General features: G+C 47.2%; 2 protein-coding genes across 4 annotated transcripts in view; one reads left to right on the top strand and one right to left on the bottom strand.

The window, feature by feature from the left end:
* Nucleotides 1-6,238, top strand: part of Notch3 (notch receptor 3) — a 35,906-nt gene extending 29,668 nt beyond the window's left edge. For all 3 annotated transcript variants that reach the window (XM_047531500.1, XM_047531499.1, XM_047531501.1), the window contains 2 exons: nucleotides 2,832-2,929; nucleotides 3,924-6,238. In XM_047531500.1, the coding sequence (XP_047387456.1) occupies nucleotides 2,832-2,929; nucleotides 3,924-4,979 (1,154 nt within the window). In that variant the 3' untranslated portion in view covers nucleotides 4,980-6,238. The remainder of the gene's footprint in view (nucleotides 1-2,831; nucleotides 2,930-3,923) is intronic.
* A 7,802-nt stretch (nucleotides 6,239-14,040) lies between these two features.
* LOC124968208 (olfactory receptor 10T2-like) lies at nucleotides 14,041-24,034 on the bottom strand. The gene is made up of 3 exons (XM_047530499.1): nucleotides 24,010-24,034; nucleotides 19,640-19,674; nucleotides 14,041-14,994 (listed from the first exon to the last, which is right to left on the bottom strand). Exons 1-3 carry the CDS (start codon nucleotides 24,032-24,034, stop codon nucleotides 14,041-14,043), a joined length of 1,014 nt encoding a protein of 337 aa, XP_047386455.1.
* Nucleotides 24,035-25,745: the final 1,711 nt, after the last annotated feature.

Below are 25,745 nucleotides of genomic sequence, written 5' to 3'. Positions count from 1 at the left end.
GTAAAATTCACTGTATTTTTGCATAATCACAGAGTTGTGCAACTATCGTCACAATCAATTTTTGGAATATTTTTTCATCACCTGAAAAAGACACTCTCACTCCGTCAGCCACATTTGCCCATCCCTCATCTCTCCAGCCCTTGGCAGCCTTCTGTACTGCCTGTCTCTGTGGATTCGCCTCTTCTGGACATGTCATATCAGTGGAATCATATGCCATGTGGCCTTTTGTACCTGGCTTCTTACACTGAGCCCCATGTTTTCAAGGTTCATCCACATAGTCGCATGTGTCAGGGCTTCGTTTTTCTTTGCTTTTTAATTAATTAATTGATTTCATGGTACTGAGGATTGAGCCCAAGACTTCATGCCTGCCCAGCAAAAACTCTGCCACTGAGCCACTTCTCCAGCCCTTGTTTTTATGGCTGAATGATATTCCACAGTATGGCTGGGCGCTGTGGCCCACACCTGTAATCCCAGCAGCTCGGGAGACTGAGACAGGAGGATCACGAGTTCAAAGCCAGCCTCAGCAAAAGTGAGGTGCTAAGCAACTCAGTGAGACCCTGTCTCTAAATAAAACACAAAAGAGGACTAGGGATGTGGCTCAGTGGTTGAGTGCCCCTGAGTTCAATCCCCATTACTGCCCCCCCCCAAAAAAAATTCCATAGTATGGCTGGACCACTTTTCCATTTATCCATTAATGGGCATTTGGGTGGTTTGTACTTTTTGGCTATTGTGAATAATGCTTCTGTGAACATTCAAATACAAGTTTTTGTGTAGGGTGTTTTCCTTTCTCTTGGTACATACCTAGGAGTGGAATTTCTAGGTCACATGGTGACAGATAGTTTCTTCCCAGCAGTTGTCCCACAGTACAATTCCGCCAGTGGTTGTGTGAGGGTCCTGATAGCTCCACATCTTTGACTATGCTTGTTTTTTTTTTTTTTTTTTTCCTCTTTCTCTCTTTCTTCTTTCTCTCTCTCTCTCTCTCTCTCTCTCTCTCTCTCTCTCTCTCTCTCTTTTTTTTTTTTTTTCTTTTTTTGCGGTACTGGGGATGGGATTGAACCCAGGGCCTTGTGCTTGCAATGCAAGCACTCTACCAACTGAGCTATGTCCCCAGCCCTCTTTTTCTGTTTTGAAACATGGTCTCACTATGTAGCCCAGGCTGACCTCAAACTCCTAGGCTCAAGTGATCCTCCTGCCTCAGCCTCCTGATAACTGGGGCTCTAGGCGTGTGCCACCTTGCCCAGCTTTTTCTGTCTTTCTGATTATGGCCTCCTAGTGAGTATAAAGTGGATGTCCCTCTGGTGGCTAATGATGTTGAACATCTTTTCTTGTGCTCCTTAGCCATTTGTATATCTTTGGAAGAAATGTTTATTGAGAGGTGTGCCTACCCCCCTCCCTTTTTAGTGAGATCCTTTTTTTTTTTTTCTTCAGTGCTGAACATCATGCATGTTAGATAAGCTCTTAACCACTGAGCTATACTCTGAGCCCCAGGGTTTGTCTCTTCTGTGATACTGGGGATCGTGTGGTGCCCAGGGGCACTTTACCACTGAGCTACACCCCCAGCCCTTTTTTATTTTTCATTTTGAAACAAGGTCTCACTAAACTTCTGAGGTTTAGCCTCAAACTTTCAATCCTCCTGATTCAGCCTCCGAAAGTCCATGTCTATAATCCCAAGTGGTGGGAATTACAGACATGGACCACCCTGCCCGGCTTCTTTTTACTTACATTTTTGGTATTGGGGTTTGAACCCAGGGGCACTTTACCACTGAACCCCCTAGTCCTTTTTATTTTTTATTTTGAGACTGAGTCTCGCTAAATTGCTGAGGCTGGCATAGAATTTGCAATCTTCCTGGATCTCCTCCCAAATTGCTGGGATTATAGGCATATGCCACCATACCTGGCTCCTCCTCCTCCTCCTCCTCCTCCTCCTCTACCCCCCCCCCTCCTCCTCTTCTTCTTCTTCTTCTTCTTATTATTATTATTATTATTTTGGTACTGGGGATTGAACCCAGGGGTGTTTTATCACTGAGCAACATCCTTACTTAGCCTTTGTAATTTTTATTTTGAGACAGGGTCTCACTAAGTTGCTAAGTTGCTGAGGCTGGCATAGAACTTGTGATTGTCCTGACTCAGCTTCTGCAATTGCTGGGATTATAGGCATGTATAACTGTGCCCAGCTTCTTTTTATTTTCTCAATGGTGTCCTTGGAAGCAAAACAATAGATGAATTGCATATCATAAATAAAATATATAGTCTACTTATTGTTGTTCATTGTTGCTTGTGTGTTTGGTGTCATGTCTAAGAATCCTTTGTTTAATTCAAGGCCATGAAGATCTACTGCCGTGTTTTCTTCTAGAGGTTTTTGTAGTGTGAGCTCTTGCATTTAGATCTCTGGTTCATTTTGAGTTCGCTTTGTGGATGGTGTGAAGGAGGGGTTGAACTTCATTCTTTTGCATAGATAGATCCAGTTGTTCCAGTACCGTTAGTTGAAAAAACTTCTCATTATGGTTGCAGCACCGACCTTATTGAATTTTCATTAGTTTAAATCTGAAGGTCCACATGAGACTGGTGGTGATGGCATTGGACAGCCCAGCTCTAGGTCCCACAGAGTCGGGTCCACACAGCACCTCCTGTACATGGAGAGCCATGTGGTCAGAGGAGTTATGTAGCTGTCCACACACACGTGAACCCAAACACAGCTACTGAGGCACTTGCAGCAGCCTGTCCCTCTCCTACCCACTGCCAGGCCATGTTCTAGATCCCTCCTGCCCACTTATGATGGGGGACCTGGGACATGAGTCTTACCCTTACCCTGATCTCTATTTCCCCTCTAGGAAAATCAGCCTTACATTGGGCTGCAGCTGTGAACAATGTGGAGGCCACCTTGGCTCTGCTGAAAAATGGAGCCAACAAGGACATGCAGGATAGCAAGGTGAGCCCAGGCCCTCAGTCCACCTGGTGGGCAGCATCAGCATAGCCCCCACAGGTGGAAGGGAGCAGGGTGGGGTGAAGCTGGTGGTGGCGTTCACCTTGCCTGCAGCCAGCTTTCAGGGGTGGGATTTGGGGCCAAGAGTCTTCAACAGTGAATCGGAGAGGAAGTCTGCAGGAGTCACCCTGTGACCTTGGGCAGGTTGCCTGACCTGGGTACAGTGGGGAAGTAATGGACCTGCTTCATCACTTCCCTTGAGGATTCAGTGAGCCGGTGTGTTTGCAAAGTGCTTTGTGGAACCGGGGATTGAACCCAGGGGCACTTAACCACTGGGCCACATCCCCAGCACTTTGTTTGTTTGTTTGTTTATTTGTTTATCTATCTATCCATCCATCCATTCATTCGCTCTTTCATTCATTCATTCATCCATCCATATGTGGTGCTGAGTATCAAACCCAATGCCTCATGCATACTAGGTAAACACTCAACCACTGACCTACCACCCCAACCTTTTTTTTTTTTTTTTTCTGTATTTTTATTTAGAGACAGGGTCTTGCTGAGTTGCTAAGAGCCTCACTAAGTATCTGAGACTGGCTTTGAACTCTTGATCCTCTTGCCTCAGCCTCCTGAGTCGCTGGGATTACAAGTGTGCACAACGACGCCCGGCTCAATATTTTATTCATTATGTTTTTTTTTCTTTTAAGTTTAAAAAAAAGTTACATTGAAGTATAATTTATTTTGATTACTGAGATTTTTGGTGTTCCTTTAAGTTCTGTGCCTAAGGTGATTGTCTCACCTGAATTACCTGCTGGGTGTATATGGTTCAAAGGAAATAATTGCCCAGATTCCCTGCTGGGATTCCCATCCAGGTGCGACAAGCTCCAGGGTACAGACTCTGAGTTCTCAGGTTCCCCAGAGCCTGGAGACCTTGCTGGTGTTGACCAGAGAGTGATTTTGACCTCAACATTTCTGGGTTCTTCCCCCATCCCCATCTCAGGAGGAGACCCCGCTGTTCCTGGCTGCCCGGGAAGGCAGCTTCGAGGCTGCCAAGCTACTGCTGGACCACTTTGCCAATCGGGAGATCACAGACCACCTGGACAGGCTGCCCCGGGATGTGGCCCAGGAGCGGCTGCACCAGGACATCGTGCGGTTGCTGGACCAGCCCAGTGGGCCGCGCAGCCCCCCTGGCCCCCATGGCTTGGGGCCCCTGCTCTGCCCACCTGGGGCCTTTCTCCCAGGCCTCAAGGCGGCACAACCCGGAGCCAAGAAGAGCAGGAGGCCCCCCGGGAAGGCAGGGCTAGGGCCGCAAGGGGCCCGGGGCCGGGGCAAAAAGCTGACGCTGGCCTGCCCAGGTCCCCTGGCCGAGAGCTCCGTCACACTGTCACCGGTGGACTCACTGGACTCCCCGCGGCCCTTCGGTGGGCCCCCTGCTTCCCCTGGAGGCTTCCCCCTTGAGGGTCCCTATGCGACTGCCACGGCCACTGCAGTGTCCTTGGCGCAGCTTGGTGGCACAGGCCGGGCAGGCCCCCTAGGGCGCCAGCCTCCTGGAGGCTGTGTGCTTAGCCTGGGTCTGCTGAACCCGGTGGCTGTCCCCCTCGACTGGGCCCGGCTGCCTCCACCTGCCCCTCCAGGGCCCTCATTCCTGCTGCCCCTTGCACCGGGACCCCAGATGCTCAACCCTGGGACCCCCGTCTCTCCCCAGGAGCGACCCCCACCCTACCTGGCAGCCCCAGGACATGGCGAGGAATACCCGGCAGCGGGGGCCCACAGCAGCCCCCCGAAAGCTCGCTTCTTACGTGTCCCCAGTGAACACCCTTACCTGACACCCTCCCCAGAGTCCCCCGAGCACTGGGCCAGCCCTTCTCCCCCCTCCCTCTCGGACTGGTCCGATTCTACACCCAGCCCGGCCACTGCCACGGGGACGGCTGCCACGGCCGCTGGGGCGCTGCCTGCCCAGCCACACTCCTTGTCCATCCCCAGCTCCCTTGCTCAGGCCCAGACCCAGCTGGGGCCCCAGCCAGAAGTCACCCCTAAGAGGCAGGTGTTGGCCTGAAACGCCCTGGGTCCTGGGTTTGGGGGCTGGGGAGCCCCTCCTGACTCCTTCCTCACCTGTAGTTTTATTCATTCTCTTCTTTCTCTCCAGCAACCCTCCTGCAGTCCTGCCTTGCTGTGTGGCCAAGGTGGGTCATCAGCCCAGGGCCTCAGGCTTCCTTTATTTATAATGGGTGGGGGCTGACCTGCCCGCTCAGTCTTGTAACAAGTCTGGGACCTTCTCTCTCCCCCCCCTCCCCCGTTCTCTTCCCTCCTCATTTTCTCACACTCTGACATGAGTGAATTATCATTTTTTTCTTTTCTTTCTTTTTTTTTTTTTTTTTTTTTACATTTTGTATAGAAACAAATTCATTTAAACAAACTTATTATTATTATTATTTTTTACAAAATATATATATGGAGACACTCCCTCCCCCCTGCGAATCCCCCAGTGCCCCTGTGGGGCTGAGTCTGTGGGCCCATTCGGCCAAGCTGGATTCTGTGTACCGAGTACACAGGCATGACTAGGATCCCGTGTACCGAGTACACGACCCTGGTATGTACCAAGTAGGCACCCTTGGGCGCACCCTCTGGGGCCAGGGGTCAGGGGAGACTCGGGAGCCTCCTCCCCACCCCTCCTCCCTCACTTCACTGCATTCCAGATGAGACTTGTCCTGTAGCCTTGCTGGGGAAGGGCCCTTCTGGCCTGAGCCCCCTTCTAGGCCTCCCACCCTCCCAGAGTTTGGGCCATATCCCTTTGGGAACTGGGGATGGCTGGTGGAAAATGGGGGCCAGGGGAGAGTGCATTCCATTTTGTCTCCCCACAAATGTGGGACTGCAGGCAGGAGAGAGGAGCTGCCTGAGTGGCACCTCCTCCTGGTACTCCCCTGGCCCGGCTCATGGCAGAATAGAAGTATTTTTAGACTATTTTTGTAATATGGCTTGTGTAGCTGAATTCAGGCCCTGCATTGTACAGCCCCATTACCCTCACCGCCTAATAAAGGAATAGTTAACACTCAGTGTCACTGGTCTGTATCGAGGTAAGGTGGGGGTGTGGTGGTGGCTGGCTCTTGTCTTCCCAGGGCTAACTTGAGCTCCCATCTTGGGCTAAACCTATTTGGTTTATTCAGCCACTCAGTCTCTTTTGGCAGGTGTCTTCACTGATTGGATCAGGGATGGTTACCTGACTTAAGATGAGCCAATGAGATTCTCTTGTTCAAGAACTTTCTATAATGGAGATGCTAAGTAAACTGTCAGTTGGTGGAACTTTTAAGGTCACAGGCAGATTAAGAAATATTGGTTGCCAATTTGGAGCAGTGGGGATTCTACCCCCCCCCGCCCCCCCGTGGTGCTGGGGATTGAACCGAAGGCCTCAGGTGCACTAGGCAAGCACTTTACTACTGAGCAACATCCCCTGCCTTTGTGCTGTGGTTACTGATGAGCCAGACAGCACTTTGATGAGGTTATATGCCAGGAGAATCGATTGAGAGCTCAGTTGGCCCCCCCAAGACTGGAGGAAGTATCTGAGATCCACATGCAGTATTGATTCCAGTTAATTGACCTTCACTCATTCCATTGAAGTCAGCAGGTATGTATTAATTGCTGTGTAAGTGCCAGATGCCGGTTCTGCATGAAACTCACCTTGACTTCATGCTCTCTGCAGTTCTGAAGCTATCCCTGTGTACATGTAATAAATACCCTTTTACATACAACGGCTTGAGTGGGTTTCTTTTTTGTCTTCCTTCTTCTTTGTCATCTTTCTTGCTTTTCCTCTCCCTTCCCTGTCTCTGAGCTACATCTCCAGCCCTTTTTATTTTTGCTTTGACTCAACTGGGATTATAGGCGTGCATCACTCTGCCCAGCTTCAGTGGGTTTTGGATTCTTGCAACAAACCATGCTCCAAGGCAAGGTGTGTTAAGGCTTTCTAGGAAAGTGCTATAGTTTGGATCTGAATGTCTCCAAAGGTCCAGGTGTTGAAGGCTTAGTCCTCAGTTCATGGTGCTATTGGGAGGTGGTGGAACCTTTGAATGGGCCTAGAGGAGGGAAAGTGAGGTCCTGGGGCATGCCCTGGAGGAGGATATGGGGACCCTGGCCTCTCCTTTCTTTTTGCTTCCCGGCTACCATGAGATGAGCAGCTTTGCTCCATGTGTTTCTGCCATGACAACCACCTTACCACAGGCCCAAAAGCAAAGGAGCCAATTGATCATGGACTGAACCGTGAGCCAAAATAAACCTTTTCTCCTTCAAGTTGCTTATCTGAGGTGTTTTGTGACAGTGATGGAAAGCTGATTGACACATAATGGAGGGTCAGTGGAATAGAATGTCCATAAATTCTCCCTGTCATTTGGAGTGCTCTTGGTTGCAAGTAACACGAGAGTCAACTCAATCGGTTTAAGCCAGAGAGGAGTTTATTAGATCATATAAAGAAAAAAGGCCAGTTTTGGGGAAGTTCAACCTAGCAGCTCAAATGAAGTCAACAAAGGCTGAGATTCTTTTCATCTCTACAGCTTCTCAGCAGTTTCTTCCCCACGTACCTGTGTGTACCCTGTACAACTCCAGCACATCTCTGTCAGCAAAATAAGTGCCAGAGTCATAGACCACATTGCACTTTCCAAAGAAGAGTGAAACTTCAGGTCTTGGGGTTGATTTTCTTTTTTTCTTTTTAGGTGTATGTGGACCTAATTTATTTGTAGTGTTGCCAAGGATTGAACCCAGGGCCTCATGCATGCTAGGCTCTACCACTGAGCCACAACCCCAGCCCTGGGGTTGATTTTCTGTTGACCTCAACTGGGTCATGTATCTATCCTCTAATGTAAGGTTTCTTAATGTCAAGAATATTGACACTCGGGGCCACATCATTCTTTGCTGTGGGGAGCTGTCTCCAGACATTGACAATTATTCACCAAGAGGCAGAATCAACTCCTGCTCTAAATGATCACTATGGCAATGGAATAAGGGATGTGTTGATTTCTTTCTTTTGCAGTGTGGGGGAGGGAACCCAGGAGCTGACACTTGCTAAGCATATGCTGGACCACGGGCTACACCCCAGCCCCAGCCCCAGGCGATGCTAATTTCTTAATGCATTTCTCAAAGTCTGCTCTGTTACTGGGGGTGGAATACATTTAGAGACCATTAGCTTTGTAAGATGAATTCTGTGGGAGCAACAAATTTACATTCACTCTACTTCCCCCCTCCTAGACTTAGGAGATGGAACAGTCTTTTCTATTTTTGTCTCAAGTTTATTTTATGCTCTGTTCATCTAACTTGTACATATTTATTGGGCTCCTGCTGTGAGACAAGTCCTGGGCAAGTTGTTGAGAGTAAAGTAATGAGTTACACAGGCCCAGTCTCTGCTTTGATGGGATTTGAGGCTAGTTAAGGGGGGGTTACAGGAAGTGCTCACTAACTTCCCTGAGAGCTTACCCCTAGTGCCTGCTGGGGTGTCTGGCTGAAAACGCCTGAAATTTCCACCTGGGGACTTTCTTTTGCATGATGTGGGACTAAGCCTCAATAAATGAGAGATGGATGGGAGTTGGTGGATCTGTACCCCAGCTTTCTCACCCCTCTCTCTGGGGGAAAGTCTGGGTAGGATCCACAGTGTTTTGAAGGCTGCCCATTGGGATTGAGCTCCACTTGCCCATGGCAGCAACCTGCTCTTCCTCACTCTGGAGCTGCCTGGAATGATCTCTCTCTTCAGAATTCCTGACACTTGAACCCTTGGCTGGAGAGAAGCCCATCTTAGCTGTGTGCATGAGTAGATGCTTGGGAGTGGTAGCTAAAACAGTGATCAGAGCGCAAGAAAGTCTGGGGACCCTTCTTTTTGAAGGCCATGTAAATGAGGAGAAAGTCCTCCCCATCTATTTTGTTCACTGTATCTTTCAACCCTGGCTTTATGAGATGGGGCATTGGAGAAGTGTGTCCCACAGAAGGAACCCACCTTTTGGACCAGGTAGAGTTGACGTACTAATTGGCACCTGTGAGATGTACCTCCCCCTCCGCACCTGAGGCTCTCAGGAATGGTTGGGGGCGGTGGTGTCAGATGGAGGACTAGGAAGACTGCCTGCCATCATGGTTGGGGAAAATGAGCTCCTGGGAATCAAAGTTTCAGGCCCACGTGACTTTATCAGTACCCCAAATTTGGGATGATTTGGGGACTTTGGATTTGATGTCCCAGCTGGCTTTCTCACTGAAAGGACAATGATGGAGCAGCTGAGTGGCTGCCATTTGTCCTCCAGATCTTCCCTCCACCTTCTCCAACTGTTCTGTGACCCAGGAGGATGACACAGGGGAACAGTAAGCGACTCCCTTGCTCTCCGATGTCCCCTTGGGATTGACCAATGGGAGGCACTGGTGGGAGATTGGAAGGCAGGAGGTACTTACTTATGTATCCTGACATGGAGTCTTATTATGTTGCCAGGGTTAGCCTCAGACTCCTCAGATCAAGGGATCCTCCTGCTTTAGGCGCCCGAGTAGCTGGTACTACAGGTGGACACCACTGCACCTGGCATATGAAATGTATTTACGAAATCTATTTATTTCTCTGGCACCTTGTAGGGGAAATAAATACATTTATTACTCTTCATTCAGCCACCTTCTCTGCATCGGGGTCATTTCCCCTTCTTCTTGGCTCTTCTCAAGATGTGGTTCCATCCCTTGCCTGTTCCCTGACCATGTCTCATTAATTTAGCATATTCTTTCATTTTTCATGTATTTTTATCTATCAGTCTTCATCATCATCAAACATATCTTTTCATATAATCAACAGCAGCAGCACTGGCCATTATCTTCTGTCTTTGTTTCTTTCTACTTTTCTTTTTTATTTCTCATTTTTCAGTACTGGGAACGGAACTCAGTAGTGTTCTACCTTTGAGCTACATCCATAGTCTTTTTTTTTTTTTATTTTGAGACAGGGTCTTGCTAAATTGCCCAGGTGAACCTCAAACTTACGATTCTCCTGCCCCACCCTCTGAATAGCTGGGATTATAGGTGTGCCACTGTTCCTGGAATTCTATGTATTTCTATCAATCTACTCATCCACTTATCTATCATTTTTATCCATCTATTTATTTATAATCTACCTTACTTTTATAACCTATCATTTATCATTTATCACTTATCATTTGTCATCTATCTTTTTTCTATCCATTCATTCATTTCATTTTTCCACATTATTTTATTGGTGCATTATAGTTGTACATAATAATGCGATTTGTTGTTACATATTAATACAAACACACAACATATAACAATATAATTTGACCAGCATTGCTCAATTCTTTTCAATCAGAAATTTGATCTGCTGGGTTAAAGGAAGAGGTGATTTCATAATTACTTTTCAAAACCAAAGAGGTGCAGATCCTCAAGCTTTAACCAAATGCTTGCTCCCATTATCACTGCAGAGTAAGTTGGACATAGGTTTGTTAGAAGTTCTACCCTGAAAGGAAACAAGTCTCTTAAAATTCAATGCAGCACAACATGAAATAATGCCATCGGTCTAAACCATAGACTTCAGAGGAAAAGGGGAAACTTGGAACTGAAATGACCACATTCTACCTCCAAGTCACTCTGAGCCTAGAAATGCATCCAGAGAAGATGCGTTGATGACTATGTCATTGTCATTGCAAATCAAGCTGCTTGCCAGGCACCCATCGTGCCAGAAAATCTCAAGAACGGAGAAGAAAGGAACAAAGGAGATGTGTTCAGGCAAGTTGGTGTGGAGAAAGCGTCCCTCTTCTCTTTTTTTTAAAGGCGGAAAGATTTCTTTTGAGATAAAATTAAGCAATCATCAGAAATGAGCTTTCTCATTTGAGAATCAGCACAGAAACTATTCTTTTTAAATTTAAGATTATCAGAAGCACTTATTGAAATAAAGAATTCCTACAAATTCTACTAACCATTGATAAATTTGATACTGCTTACAAGACAACAGGAATCTTTGGGGCAACTGCCAACAAGATGTTTTGTGGAACACGAATTTTAAAATTGAAAACTTGGAAGACTGTGTGGTTGTTAAGATATATCAATAGTCAAAGGAAAAGTTACAGCTAAGAGTTTTTGAAAGCATTTTCCTTCTCAGCAAATCTCTTGGGTCCAAGAAACTCATGGGGTGCATGATTATTTCTCGCTTTATAAATGAGGGAAAATGCTTAGCTCTAAAATAGTAAGTTAATGTTTTAGGGAAAAGAATATACCAGAACACGTTGCACAGAGTGTTTTAGCCAGCTTTTTCACTGCTGTGACTAAAAGATCCTGACCAGAACAATTGTAGAGGAGGAAAAGTTCATTTGAGGGCTCAGAGTTTCAGAGGTCTCAGTCCATAGGCTCAGGGTTCAAAGTAAGGCAGAACATCGTAGTGGAAGAGTGTGGTGGAGGGAAACAGCTCACATGATGATCAGAAAGCAGAGAGAGTTCACTTGCCAGATGCAAAATGTATACCTCAAAGGTGCGCCAGACCTACCCTCTCCAGCCACATCTTAAAACTGCCTTTAGTTACCACTCAGTTAATCCCATCAGGGGATTAATTCAATGTTGGGTTAAGGCTCTCACAACGCAATCATTTCTCCTCTAAACTTTCTTGCATTGTCTTACTGGTGAGCTTTTGGGGGACACCTCACATCTAAACCATAACACACAGTCATTCCTTAATATAGAACTCCAACTTCCATCTACCATTGACCTTTAAACAGGTGCTTCTCCCTCAGGAAAGGGAAGGTTGGGGAAGGTGGAGCTGGAGCATGGTGATTGGCTGTCAGGAAGCCATATGTAAATGGTGATTGGCTGTCAGGAAGACATATGTAAATGTGGAGAATCAACGTGGGGGGCCAGCGTGCAGCTGTCCACACCATTTTCCTATTAAAAATCAGTGCGTTGAGACGGTTCAGTTATATCTGCTAGACTGTGGGTGATAGTAAGACTACCCTCTAAGCTCTTTGCCTCTTTTTTTTTTTGGTGCTGGCGATTGAACCCAGGGCTTACGTGCACGAGAGGAAAGCACTACCAACTGAGCTACACCCCAGTCCCTTTACCCCACTTTCTAGCCCCATAGATAAATGCTCAGAGTGAGATACCCCAATCAGTGTGAGCCTACTCCTTTACAACAAAGACCAAGCTGTTTTGTTCAAGATGGCTCACATTTTTATTTTTATTTTTATTTTTATTTTTTTTTATTTTGGCTTTTAGAGCTAAGGGAATGAGGTGGAAGCAATTTGAAAAACTGGACTCTGTTTTCTCATTCATTTAATTTTTTGTTCAGCTTTGTGAGGTATGACTAACATTTACTAAATTTAATCAATTTTAAGTGTGAAATTTGGCAGGTCTTGATAAATGCATGCAGCTATGAAACTACCACACAAGTTTTCTTGTGTCTTTTTGTGGTCAATATTCTCCCAGATTCCTGGCTCTGGTTATCATCGGTCTACTGTCTGTCAGTAGACCAATTGTTTTGTCTAGAATTTCAAGTAAATGGAATCTTGTGGCGTGTAACCTTTCAAGGCTGGCTTCTGAGATTCATCTGTGTTGTTACATGCACCCGTTACTATGCATATTCCTTTTCATTGCAGAAGATGGCCTGGGTGATGTGTTGTATGAATATATCACAATTTACTTACCCATTTGTCTGCTGAAGGATATTTTGGTAACTTCCTGTTTTGGGTATTTTGAATAAAGTTGCTATAAACATTCATGCAAGTTGTGTGGACACACATTTTCATTCTTCTTAGGAGAGAGGTGGCTGGGTTTCATAGTAACTTGTGACTCTCCTGCCTCATCCACCTGAGTTGCTAGGATTACGGGTATCCACCACCAAGCCAGGCATAGAATACTTGGTTTTAAATTTCTTTTTATGTTTTCTTCTTTAAAAAGGGATGCTCTATCCCTGAGCTACATTCCAGCATCTTTTAAAAAATTTAATTTTGAGACAGGGTCTCACAAAGTTGCCCTGACTGGTCTTGATTTTCAATCCTCTTGCCTCAGCTTCCCAAGTAGCTGGGATTACAGTGTGCACCACCACACCCAGTCCTGCTTCCCTTTTAATTGTAATTTCTGTCTCTAAATCACATCTATCTTCCTGCATTTTACCATGTGCAATTAAAAGTGCTTATACAACGCCTTTAGTATTTTTCTTAGATATTTCTTCCACCTGATATTCTAGTTCATGGCACTTCAATTTTGCCTTCCATAAAAATCCTTGGTTTTATACATAATGTAGCCAAGTTCTTTGTCAATTTATAACAATGTACTTTAGTTTCCAATAAGATATTCCTCATTTCCATCAGAGAACTCACCTCAGGCGCATCTTTCTACCAATATCGTGATCCTGACCACTTAAGTAATCTCTAAGAAGATTCAGACCTGCCCTGCATGTCTTCCAGTCTTCACCCAACACCTAGTTCCAAAGCTGCTTCCACATTTTCAGGTACTTGTTATAACAAGAACCCATTTGTGGTACTAATTTCTGTCTTGGTGTGTGTGTATGTTTCCTGGTGCTGGGAATTGAATCCAGGGCCTTGTACATGCCAGGCAAGAGCTCTCCCTCTGAGCTATGTCCCAGTCCCTTGTGTTAGCTTCTTTTGAGCTGCTACAGTATGATATCACATATTGGGTTATTTATAAAGGAGAAGGATTTTTTTCTGGAGGTGGGGAGTTTCAAGAAGCCTCATCTGGCCAGGGCCTTGTGGTTTCACCACCCATAGCATAAGGTGGAAGGGCAGGAGAGCATTAGAGACAGGAAGGGGGCTGAGACCACTCCAAGGGTACTCATCTACTTCCCTGATGTTGTCATTAGTCTATTCAAAAGGTTAGATCCCTCATGATCTTATCATTTCTTCATGTTCCCACTTCTCACACTTGTTGCTTTGAGAATGAAGATTCCAACTCATGGGGCCGGGGATGCACCTCAGTGGTAGAGCGCTTGCCAAACGCACAAGGCTTCGGCTTCCAGTCCAGCACTTGGGGAATAAAGTACAAACACACGAATCTTTGGGAGCAATACGAGAGTCGTTCCTGTATTCCAGGTCGGGGAGGGTCTCAGGAAGGGCCTAGGTTGATGAAAACCTAAACGGTCGTGAATAATGCAAAGCAGGTCCTTATCTCAACACCCCGCAGCTGCGCGCCAGGGTCCTCTTGAGCGCCACCCTCATCTCCTGGTTGCGCAGAGTGTACACCACAGGGTTGAGAAGCGGCGTCACCACCGTGTAGAACACCGCCACCAGGCGGTCCTGGGCGGGGTTGGCCCCAGAGTCTGGCCGCAGGTAGATGATGGAGGCGCAGCCAAAATGCACCACGACCACGGTGAGGTGCGCGGCGCAGGTGGAGAAGGCTTTGCGCCGGCCGGCCGCAGAGCGAATCCTCAGGATGGCCGCCACGATGAAGGCGTAGGACAGGAGGATGAGGAGGAAGGAGACCAGCACCACCAGCACGCTCAGGAAGAAGATGCCCAGCGCCTTGCGCGCACTGTCGGCGCAGCTGAGCTTCAGCACCGGGGCGATGTCGCAGAAGAAGTGCTCCACACGGTCTCCGCGGCAGAAGGGCGACGAGAAAATCATGCAGGTCTCCATCAGAGCCACCGAGAAGCCAGAGCAGAAAACCAAGGCTCCTAGGCAGAGGCAAACGGTGGGTCTCATGATCACCGAGTAGCGCAGGGGATGACAGATGGCCACGTACCGGTCGTAACCCATCAGGGTCAGGAGGAAGCAGTGGCTGCAACCCAAGCCCAGGAAGAAGAACATCTGAGCCCGGCAGCCAGAGATGGAGATGGCCTGGCTCTCCATCAGCAGATGGGCCAGCATGTTGGGGATGGTGACCAGCGTGTAACAGGTCTCAGAGAGGGACAGCACGGCTAGGAAGCGGTACATGGGTGTGTGCAGCGTGCGGTCCGCATGGACGATGGCGATGATGGTGACGTTGCCACTGAGGGTGACCAGGTAGGTGAGGAGGAAGACCGCGAAGAGCGTGGTCCTCAGGTCTGGAAGGTTGGAGAACCCCACCAGCACGAACTCGGTCACTAGCCCAGTCCCATTGCCCCGCTGCTTCTCAGGAGCCTGGGAAGAGAGCACAGAGTGAACGCAATAGAGCAGAGAGTGGTGGGGTCTGCTCGGCCTCAGGTAGAGTGGGGTAGGAGAGTCGTCCCTCTTTACCAACAGCACAGACACCCAGAACTGAGTCACTGGTTTTCCTCCTGTCACCCAGCTGCCAGTGTCTCCTCCACAGGTAAGAAAATCATAGGGACAAATAAGGACAAGAGACTTGAGATGTGGTGGGAGGAGGGCAGTAAGAACATCGGTGTCTAGTTGAAAGTCCCTAGAAAGGGATCCTAGAGAAGGATTCAAGAGTAAGAGTGAATAGTTGCTGGGTGTGGTGGTGCCCGCCTCTACTCCCAGCAACTGGGGAGGCTGAGACGGGAGGATCTCAAGTTCCAGGCCAGCCTCAACAACTTGGCAAGGCCCTGTCTCAAAAGAAAAAGCAAAAAAGGTGGAGGGGGACTGGAAATGTGACTCAGAGGTTAAGCACCCCTGGGTTTAATTCCCATTTTCTAAATAAATAAATAGGGTTAGAGCTAGAGATGTAGCTCAGTAGTAAAATACCCCTGGCTTAAATCCCCAATGCAAAAATAAATAAATGAATAAAAAGGTAAATAGTTCATGTGGGAGACATCCCCAAAACCACGAGGAGGGAAGTGGAAGGGAGACAGGCAGGAATAACAAGGAACTGACCTCTGTGAGCAACTGGGATCTGATGTGACCTGGGGCCCCTGAGAGGGTTGAGGACACACAGCTCGGAGTCAGCCCACCTCTGGGCGAGGGGCTGGCGTGTTCATGCCCCACTCCCCTTAGTCTTTGGTTGAAGATTTCTCCCAGCTGGTGCTATTTCCCTGGAGGACATTGTGTTAAGTGAAATAAACCAGGCAGAGAAAGACAATTAATACCTGATTTCCCTTATATGTGGAGCTAAAATAATTGAATTTATACAAGCTGAGACTAAGCTGGTATGGTGACGCATGCCTGTAACCCCAGTGACTTGGGAGGCGAGGCAGGGGGATTGCAAGTTCAAGGCTAGCTCGGCAATTTACCAAAACCCTGTCGCAAAACAAAATATCAAAAGGGCTGGGCGTGTAGTTCAGAGGTTGAGCAGCTCTGGGATCAATCCCCAGGACTAGGGGATGGGAGTTAGGGGGTGCACAGAGGCTAGAATGGTAGTTGCCAGAGATGGGGGAAGGTTTGGGAGACATATTCTTCCCCCACTCGGTGCAAAATTTATTAGGAGGAACAATTTGAGGAGATCTATTGTACCACATAGCAGTCACTGTTGTCTTGCAAACCCTTGAGACTGAATTGTGCTTTTACCACAGAAATGATAGCTTATGCAAGATAAAGCATATGTTAATTAGCTGCATTTAGTCATTCCACATGTATATCTATTTCAAAACATCATGATGTACACAATAAATGTATGCATTTTTACTTTTCAGTTGAAATAAATATATGGTTTTTAAAAAGAGTTAATTGGTTTAGATGAGAGAGCACAGGTCTGTCTCTACCTCCTTTGAGACAGAAAGGGTATTGAGACAGAGGGGCTGGATATTTGTGCCACCTAGGGGTATTGGGGGTAATCTGCAAACCCAGTGACTTGTGGGGAGAGGAAAAATTAAATTTAGGTTCTGTGCACCTTAAGATATTCATCATCTACAGTGGGTTGATGGATATTTAAATTATGACTTAACTTTTTGAAAAATTAGTTCACATTTTCCCTTTTGAAACCTAAGTTTTAAATTTTAGTTCTGAAGAACTAAAGTGAGTAAAACAACTAAAAATTTTAAGGAGCCTATAGATATTCTAGTTATAAAGAAAAGACAAATGAGGACCATGGAAGAACTTAACAGGAGAAAAGGCAGTGAGAGAGGAATGCCCATTTTTCCTGGAGAGCAGAACCAGGAAGCAGGAAGCAGGAAGCAGGAAGCAGGCAGCAGGCAGCCGTGTGGATCCAGCACTGCCATACAATCATTTTCAGCGAGGGCTCGAGAGTCTTTTGGTGTTGTGGGCTGTCCAGTCTTTGTTGCAGTTCTATCATTCTAGTATACATGCATCAATACTATATTACAAAAATGAGTTTCAGTCGAACTTTATTTATACGAAAAGTCAAGGAGCTGAATTTGGCAGTCATACTGTAGTTTGCTAAGCCTGGATCTAGCACAAATACAACAGGGACATAACACTTAGGAGGAATTCCAGTCAGATTCTCTGAGGGATTCATTTAATGAAAAACCCCAAAGTTTGACTTTTTAAAAATTGTTTGAGATGGGGGTCTCGTTATGTTGCCCAGGCTGACCTCAAACTCCTGTGCTCAAGTGATCCATCCACTTTGCCTCAGCCTCTTGAGTAGCTGGGACTATAGGTCCATGCCCGGCTCAAAAACTGAATTTAAACTTTTTAAACTTTATTTTGCAGTACTGGTGATCAAATCCATGGCCTCATGCATGCTGGGCAACTGCTCTACCACTGAACCAGATCCTCAACATTCTTCATTTTTTATTTTGAGCCATGGTCTTTCACACTTGCCCAGGCTGACCTCAAACTTGTGATCCTCCTGTCTCAGCCTCCCAAGTAGCTAGAATTACAGGTGTGTACCACCACACCTGGCATAAATCTCCAGATAATAAAGGAAGTGATCCCCAACACCAAAACAATCCAACAAAACACACAAGCAAGCAAACAAAACCACCCAGGGCCACCCTCAACATTTGCAGAGTTCAAATAAAGACCCATACAGCATGGGACTGAATATTTAAAGCTCAAAGTCAAGCTAGTCTGGCGTTCTTGTAGTCCCAGCTACTTGGGAGGATAGGATAGGAAGACTTATTGAGCCCAGGAATTTGAGGCTACTCTGGCCACATAAGTGAGACTGGTCTCAAAATCAATCAGTCAATCAATCTCACACTTATATGAAATGTGTTCTAATTCCCTACATTGATACATATGTTTTTATAATAACTGAATGTCAGAGTCAAATATGGAACTGCTGGTCTCTTCAGAGGCCACAGCAGAGGCTGGTGTGGTGTGGGAAGCACCCTGAGCCTGCTCTTGACCCATGGCCTGTCCCTTCTCTTCCCACCCAGAATCCAGCCAGCACACCAGGGGACCTCACGTGCACCTGTACGGGCACCCCAGCCTTACAACCACAGGCTGCAGCCTCCTCCAGCAGCCACGCCTGGCCACCTCCAGGGCACACACACAGCACTGAGGCCCAGGACACAGGGATGGCACCAGGCAAGGGGTGCACTCTCAGACCCGCTGGTGCCTGGCAGCCACCTAAGCAGGCAGTTGTGGGGTCCTGGGCTGCATTGCTTACAATGGGGTGCAAGCTCAAGTCAACACACACTCTTGGCTTTGTGGAAACGGCATGCCTCAGGGTGGGATGGGATAGAAGAGGCCCAGATAGGGTCCCCAGAAGCATCCCTAGCAGGGCAGAGGCCCCTCCTGCCCAAGGCTAACAGTGAGCAGGTGGAAAATGCAAACATCCAATGCCATTTGGAGCAAAGGTGTTTTAGTTTTGTGATAATTGAAGAAATGCAAGTTGAAACGAGATAGCTTGTTCTTCAAAATTAAACCCCTGGGTTATCACGGGGCCCGGCATTGCCACTCCTAGGTATAGACCCGAAAGAACTGAAGACGGTCTTTTGAATAAGAACTTCCACACAAATGTTTATAGCAGCAGCACCATCACAAACACCAAAAGGTAGAAATGACCCAAATGTCCATCAGCTGACAAATGGATCAGGAAATGGGCACATCCTAAACTGAGTCCCCATAAAACCATGACGGTCTGGTGCCCCAAATCACAACTCGATAGAAATATGATGCTCAGTGAGAGAAGCTGGACACCAAATGCCACAGATTGTGTGATGGCACTTATGTGAAATTTACATGTGAGGACATATGGGAGTTAGAAGAATCTGTCCGTCACTCTCTGCACTGCGCATGCTCTTGGAGCATCGGTTCTGTGCCAGGTGGTGCTCTGTGCCCTGAGGACATAACAAGGAACTAAGTGGGCGGAGAGGGCCGTCCTGGAGAAGGACAGGATTGAGAAGAGGGAGTCAGCAACCAGTCACAGACATCAGGAAAGTGAGATGTGGAGTAGAAGATGAGAGGCATAGAAAAAGAAAAGGAAAAAGCTGAGGGAAGATTGGGAAATTTAACCCTGAGTCTGTACAATTTTTCTTCTTCCAACCACCACATTTTTAGGCTTCACTTCTAGTCTGGGGATGGACCAGGGGGGTTGGTTCTGCAAAGACCCCAAATTCATACCTGAAGGAAATGAGAAAATTAGTTGGGAGGCTATGTGGGGCAGGGGAGGAGCATTCCAGTTGGAGGTACCAACCTGTGCAAAGGCCCAGTGGCTGGACTAGAACAGGCAGGGGGACACACAGGTAGGTACAATGAGTGAGAGGACGGAGGCAAGAGTAGGAGGTGACAGTGAAATGTGGTGCAGGGCCTTGAGGGCCACGGGGAGGACAGTGGTGTTGACTAGATGTGCGGTGGGAGCCATGGAGGGATCCTGAGTCAGGTGTTCCCAGGTGCCCTTTGCCAGGGGGTTCGTGGAGGCCTCTGTTCATCTCAGGGGGAGCTGGAGGTGGGAGGCACTCATTGTGGGGAACATGAAGGGGTACAAGGCGCCCTTCTCTCCTCTCACCTTGGAGGTGGCATCTGCTTCAGCCACTGCCTCTGCTGGGGAGACAAGGAAGAAAGCGGAGGGCAAGCTGAATGTGGCTGGGATTTCATCCCACAGCCACTGAGGACCTGTGAGTTTGAGTTTGCCTCAACATGTCTGGATCCCTCCTTCCGATCCTTTGGAGAGATTGCTTGGACAAAGGACACGAGTAGCAGTTCTTACTTTCATACCTGGAATCCATAAAAAATAGCACCCACTGATGGATCCTCAGGACAGCTGCCTGCTTGGTGGGTGAGTTACTAGTGGGCTGCTGGGTTCAGGGACCTGGCCCATGCCACTTCCTTGGTGCCAGCTAGAGGGTCCCAGGTGTGCTTCCTGAGACCTGTAGGAGCCTCAGAGAGAAAGTGGCATGAGGGCCTGCAGTCCTTCTTCTTCCTCTTCCTCCTCTTCTTCTTTTCTTCATTATCTCCTCCTCCTCCTTCTCTCCTCCTCCTCCTCCTCCTCCTCCTCCTCCTCTCCTCCTCCTCCTCCTCCTCCTCCTCCTTCTCCTCCTTCTCCTCCTCCTTCTTCTTCTTCTCGTACCAGGGATTGAACCCAGGGGTGCTTAACCACTGAGCCACACCCCCAGTCCTTCTTTTTTTTTAGCTTTAATTTTGAGATAGGGCCTCACTAGGTGTGGAGGCTGGCTTTGAACTTGCATCCTCCTGCCTCAGGCTCCCAAATAGCCGGGATGACACCACACCCTGCACCTTTTCCTCTTTCTTCTTATCAGGGAGCCCCCGCAAAACAGGAGCCCCTTCCTGCCCCTTGATCTTTCACTCTACACAATTCTTCGTGTGTCTGTGTGTGCGCCTGCAAGTGTGCACGTGTGTGTTCTAGTCCAATAGGCTCTGACCACTAGAACACAGTGCCACCTGCTGCTGGCCCCACACCTGTGTGCCAGGGTTCTGTGTCTGGCAGTGGGTGATCTTAAGGGGTCACCTTTGGGTTTCCTCAGATACTCCACCTTCCCTTTCTGTCCAGATCTCATATTCTCCTCTACCCAATATTCTGTGCACTTCAAAAACCAGAATTGAATACCTTTCCGGCAATCTCCTTCCGGATTCGTCACTGCCTGGTGGTTTGGGGTGAATATTCTGACACTCCACAAGGCCACTCTCCCTACACTCAGTTTTGAATCTCAGTCCTAAGGCCCAGGATGGGTCTCGGTGACTTCTCCAGCCAGGCGAAAGCCCTGAGGTCACACTCACCATGACACAGGAAGGCTCACACTGTCCCTGCCAGCATCCTTCTGCCTGAGAAGGGAGGGACTAAGGACCCAGGTCCTGATATTCTAGGGGTCCCTGGAGCTGCTGTCCCTGGGGATCCTTGAGTCACTAACAAGCCCCCCCAGAGCTCAGGCTGTTGATGCCTGAGGGCTTCTTGGCTTTGGAGACGGGAGACCCCAGGGTCTGTTCCTCAGCCCCTGAAGGCTCAGAGCTGGGGAAGGACTAATTGGCATTTCCCCTCCTGAAGGCAATCACACATGCACGCCTAGCCCATCAATGCTCCTGGTCCCCCAGGAGTGCCCAGCCCAGGCCCTGCCCTCCCAGGGAGGAAGAAGTCGATGCTTCATATCGTGATGTGGATGCTGACCAGGCACTTTACCCTGTGAGCAAGGGGACTCCATCCCACTGCTGACCTCTCTGACCTCTGGAATGGCCTAGAACACTCGCCCAGAGGGGTGAGTGAGCTGATGGAAGCTCCAGAACAATGACAGGCAGGAGTGGTGAAGGACGATCTCTCTGTCCAGTCCCTGATCTGAGGAAGAAATCCCCTTTTTCCCTTTCAATTGTGGGTTGTTCCTAGGTGCCAGTTTTAAGGCTTAGAAGTTCCCTTCTCTCCCTCTTTTGTTGAGTAGTTTATCCAGGAAAGTGTGCTGGATTTTATTAAATCCTTTTTCCGTGTCTTCTTGGACAACCGTGTGTTTTTTTGTTCTTTATTCTGTCAATGCAGTGTGCTGCACTGATTGATTTTTGAGTGTTGAACAAGTTCCATGTTCCTGGGACACATCCCAGTTGGTCGCGGTGTATAATCTGTTCTATATGGTGCTCAATCTGACATTCTGGTGTTTTTGAAGGACATATTGCATCCATAAGAATAAGAGACCTTGGTCTATAATTTTCTTGCTTACAACATCTTTGGTTGTCATGGGAAAAGAGATGTCTTCAAAGGGGGTTCTGAGGAATTCCCAGAGAAGAGGGGACTCTCCTGAGGACTACTGGGGTCCTTGACATGACCCATGAATAAGACTTTCAGCACATAGCAGCACAGGCACCGAGATTTGTTTGGGAAAGTGAGGGATGCACGTTCCAGGGAGAATGCAGGCCACCTCAAGAGTGAGAGATGTTTTGGGGGTTCATGGGCTTTCTTAGAAAGGAAACTTGGGGAGGATTGGGCATGGGAAGGTGAGGACAACCCAGCCTGATCATGCTCGGGATCCATGATTTGATCAGTAGGTAAAAATTCCCTAAATTATAGGTTTCTTACAATGTTGTATCTCTACTTATTTAATGGTGAGCTAATTAACAGTGCACAGGGTAATTTTTCTTAAGTGAGTAAATTTATGGTAACTTTAAGATTTACAGGTTTCCCAGAGTTTGGGAGTGATGGGTCTGGGCGAGAGGCTGGCTTGGAAGTGACAGTCCTGGAAAGGTAGGCAGAACCTCAGATTAAAATTACACTTCCTGGGCTGGGGTTGTGGCTCAGTGGTAGGGCACTTGCCCAGCATGTGTGAGGCATTGGGTTCGAGTCTCAGCACCACATATAAATAAAAGAATAAAATAAAGGTCCATCAGCAACTAAAAAAAAAAAAAAATATATATATATATATATTAATATATATATTAAATTAAAAAAATAAAATTACATTTCCTTGTTCCTTCTTTCTACCTATTTGTGTGTGTTGCTTGGAATTGAACCCAGGATCTCACAAATGTCAGGCAAGCACTGGACCATTAAGTCCCATTCCCAGCCCCTCTACTTAATTTTTAAAATCCTACCTCATGGTTTTGACATCAGGGTGATATTATACTGACCTCATAGAATGAGTGGGGACATGATCTCTCCTCTTCTATTTTTAAGGAGAATTTGTGAAGGATTGGTGTTAATTCTTCTTTAAATATTTGGTGAGAAATCAACCAGTGAAGTTATCTGGTTTTGGATTTTACTTTGTGGGAATTCTTTTTATTACCAAATTTTAAAATTATTTTAGGTCTGAGCTGTGCACAATAGCATATACCTGTAATCCCAGCTACTGGGGAGGCCGAGGCAGAGGATTGCAAGTTTGAGGCCAGCCTCAGTGACTTAGTCCCCTCTTAGACCCTGTCTCAAAAAATAAAAAAGGACCGGGGATGTGGCTCAGTGGTTAAGTGTCTTTCAGTTTAATCCCCAGGATGCCAAAAAGTTAAAAATATAAATAAATAAAATTTTATAGATCTGTTCTGATCCCCCCCTTTCTTTTTGGGTCAGTTTTGGTATTCTATGTCTTCCTGGGAATTTGCCCATTTCATCTACCTTATCTAATATTTCAGTGTGCAGTTACTTTATTTATTGCATTTTTTTGTTTGTGTTTGTTGAGAAGGGCTCTCACTATGTTGCCCAGGCTGGCCTCCCACTCTGGACTCAAGCCATCCTCCTGCCTCAGCCTCCTGAGCGGTTGGGACCCCCCATATGCCTGCTGTGCTGTTATTTGCAGTGCTCCCTCAAAACACTTTTTGTTTCTAAAGATCAGTGGTAAGGATCCTCTTTCATTTCTAGTTTTCAAAAATTGAGTCTCCTTGTTTGTTTTCTTGCTAGATAAAGCTTTGCCGATTTTGCTGATCTTTTTAAAGAAGTTATGTTTTCAAGTATTTTCTATTATTTTTCCATTGGTGTTTTGTTAATTTTCACTTTAATTTTTATTATTTCCATTTTCTGCCTTTTCGTGTGCATGGGGTAGTAGGGATTGAACCCAGGGGCCCTCCACCCCTGAGCTACATCCCCAGCCCTTTTAAATTTTATTTTGAGCTAGGGTCTCACCAAGTTGCGATCTTCCTGACTCAGCCTCCCTGGTAGATGGGATTGTAGGCATGTGCTACTGTGTCGAACCCAAATAATGTCTTATTATCCGTCCTCCTAATGTATGCCTTTTAATTGGAGAGTTTAATCTATGTACGTTGCTGTTATTGCTGATAAGGTAAGAGCTATGTTCACCATTTTACTGTTTGTTTTCTGTATATATTTTCCTGCCTTTTGTTTCATCCAGCCTTCTTTGGTATTAAATAGGTATTTTCTTTTTTTTTTTTATTTTTACAGACTGCATTTTGATACAAGTTTTCACTTCTCTCGTTGTACACAATGTAGAGTCACACCGTTCACGTACTCGTACATGTACATAGCGTAATGATGTTTGTCTCATTCCACCATTTTCCTTTCCTTGTAAATAGGTATTTTCTAGTGTACTACTTTAATTCTCTTGTCATTTCTTTTATTATGGTTTTTTTTTTTGGGGGGGTACTGGGGATTGAACTCAGGGGTGCTTAAGCACTGAGCCACATCCCCAGCCCTTTTTTTTGGTATTTTTAGAGACAGGATCTTGCTGAATTGCTTAAGGCCTTACTAAGTTGCTGAGGCTGGCTTTGAACTCGCAATCCTCCTGCCTCAGCCTCCTGAGTCGCTGGGATTACAGGTGTGTGCCACAGCACCCAGTTTATGATGTATTTTTGAGTCATTATCTCAGCGATTGCTCTGGAGATAACAGGTAGCCTCATAATTTATAAAAATCTAGTTTGGATTAATACCAACTTAATTTCATCAGGCAGGCATTCAAAAAAACAAAGGAAATAATTCAAGGTAAAACACAGCTTGCATTTATCACCCAACTTATGAAGTGAAAACATCTCAAATAAAGCCGATGCCCCACATAATCTTTTTTAGTTCCAGGAAGCTGGGATGCTGGGCATGGGCAGCCAGCTGTAGCTTGCTGTTGGCCTCAGGATCACGAGGGTGCACAGCGGTACTCGCTGTGGACTATGTTGCCAGTATCGTTCAGATACGACTCAATAGATCCCATGAGACACACAACGCTTTATTAAGAAGGAGGTTTTATGTGAGACAGTTCCGCTCAACCTCAAGACGAGGGAGGCGTTTTGAGCACATCTAAGGCAGCTGTTTACTAGGTAGATAAACAGTACCCGTGTGGAAGGCGTATTTAAACCACGTGACTGCACTGAGGAGGTGACCAGATTTAGGAAGAGAGGCAAGGTCGAAACCCTGGACAGCTCCAAAGTTAGGGTAGCCAGAGAGGCGAAAGAAGAAGCAGTGGTCAGAGGAAAGGGACAAACCTTGTGCAGTAGATGCTGTCACTCCCTGCCCAGCTCCTCGTGCTCTGCCCACGTCCGGGCATATTACCCTGCCCTCCAGTGCCCAGTGGCTGCCTCCATGTGGCTGAGGACTTTCTCTGGACACCAAAGCTTACTCTGTTCGATGTGTAGCAGGCTAGGAGTACAGGGAATAACTGTCCCCTGGAGCATCCCGTGTCACTGACCCGACTGAGTTGGTGTTGACAGACCTTGACTCTCTCATCCCTCTGGGCGAATGTTCTAAGCTGTTCCCAGAGGTTGGCAGTGGGGTGGAGCCCACTTGCCCACAGGGAGACCACGGTCTAGAACTGAGTCCTGGGGGATTCTAATAGTGGGGGAAGAGAGAAGGACACTGAGAAGGGGTGGCTAGAGACAAAGCAGCAGCCGTGGACAGCAAGATGGGGCGGGGGACGTTTCCAGGAAGGGGCTTGTCATCTGGGTTCAATGCTCCTTGAAGGTGGAACAGGATGAGGAGGCTTCCAGAGAGCTCACAGGCCAGGGGAGACACAGGAGGACACAGGCAAGAGGAAGAGGAAGAGGAAGTGCACTTTCAGTTTTTTGTTTTGTGTCGTCCTGGAGCTGGGGATGGAACCCAGGGCCTCGTGCACACTCAGCAAGTGCTCCACCAGTGAGCTCCACCCAGGTTCCACGATGTGAAGGGGAGACTCAGGGCCTCGGGGAGCATGGATACTGCATGTGACGCTCCTGGTGTTATGGGGCGCAACTTAAGAACAGACCGATCACCA

Source organism: Sciurus carolinensis, chromosome 17 (genome assembly GCF_902686445.1).
Source record: "Sciurus carolinensis chromosome 17, mSciCar1.2, whole genome shotgun sequence".
NCBI classification, from domain to species: Eukaryota; Metazoa; Chordata; class Mammalia; order Rodentia; family Sciuridae; genus Sciurus; species Sciurus carolinensis.
The sequence above is the reverse complement of the archived record's forward strand: the minus strand, read 5'-3'. Positions and strand labels throughout refer to the sequence as shown.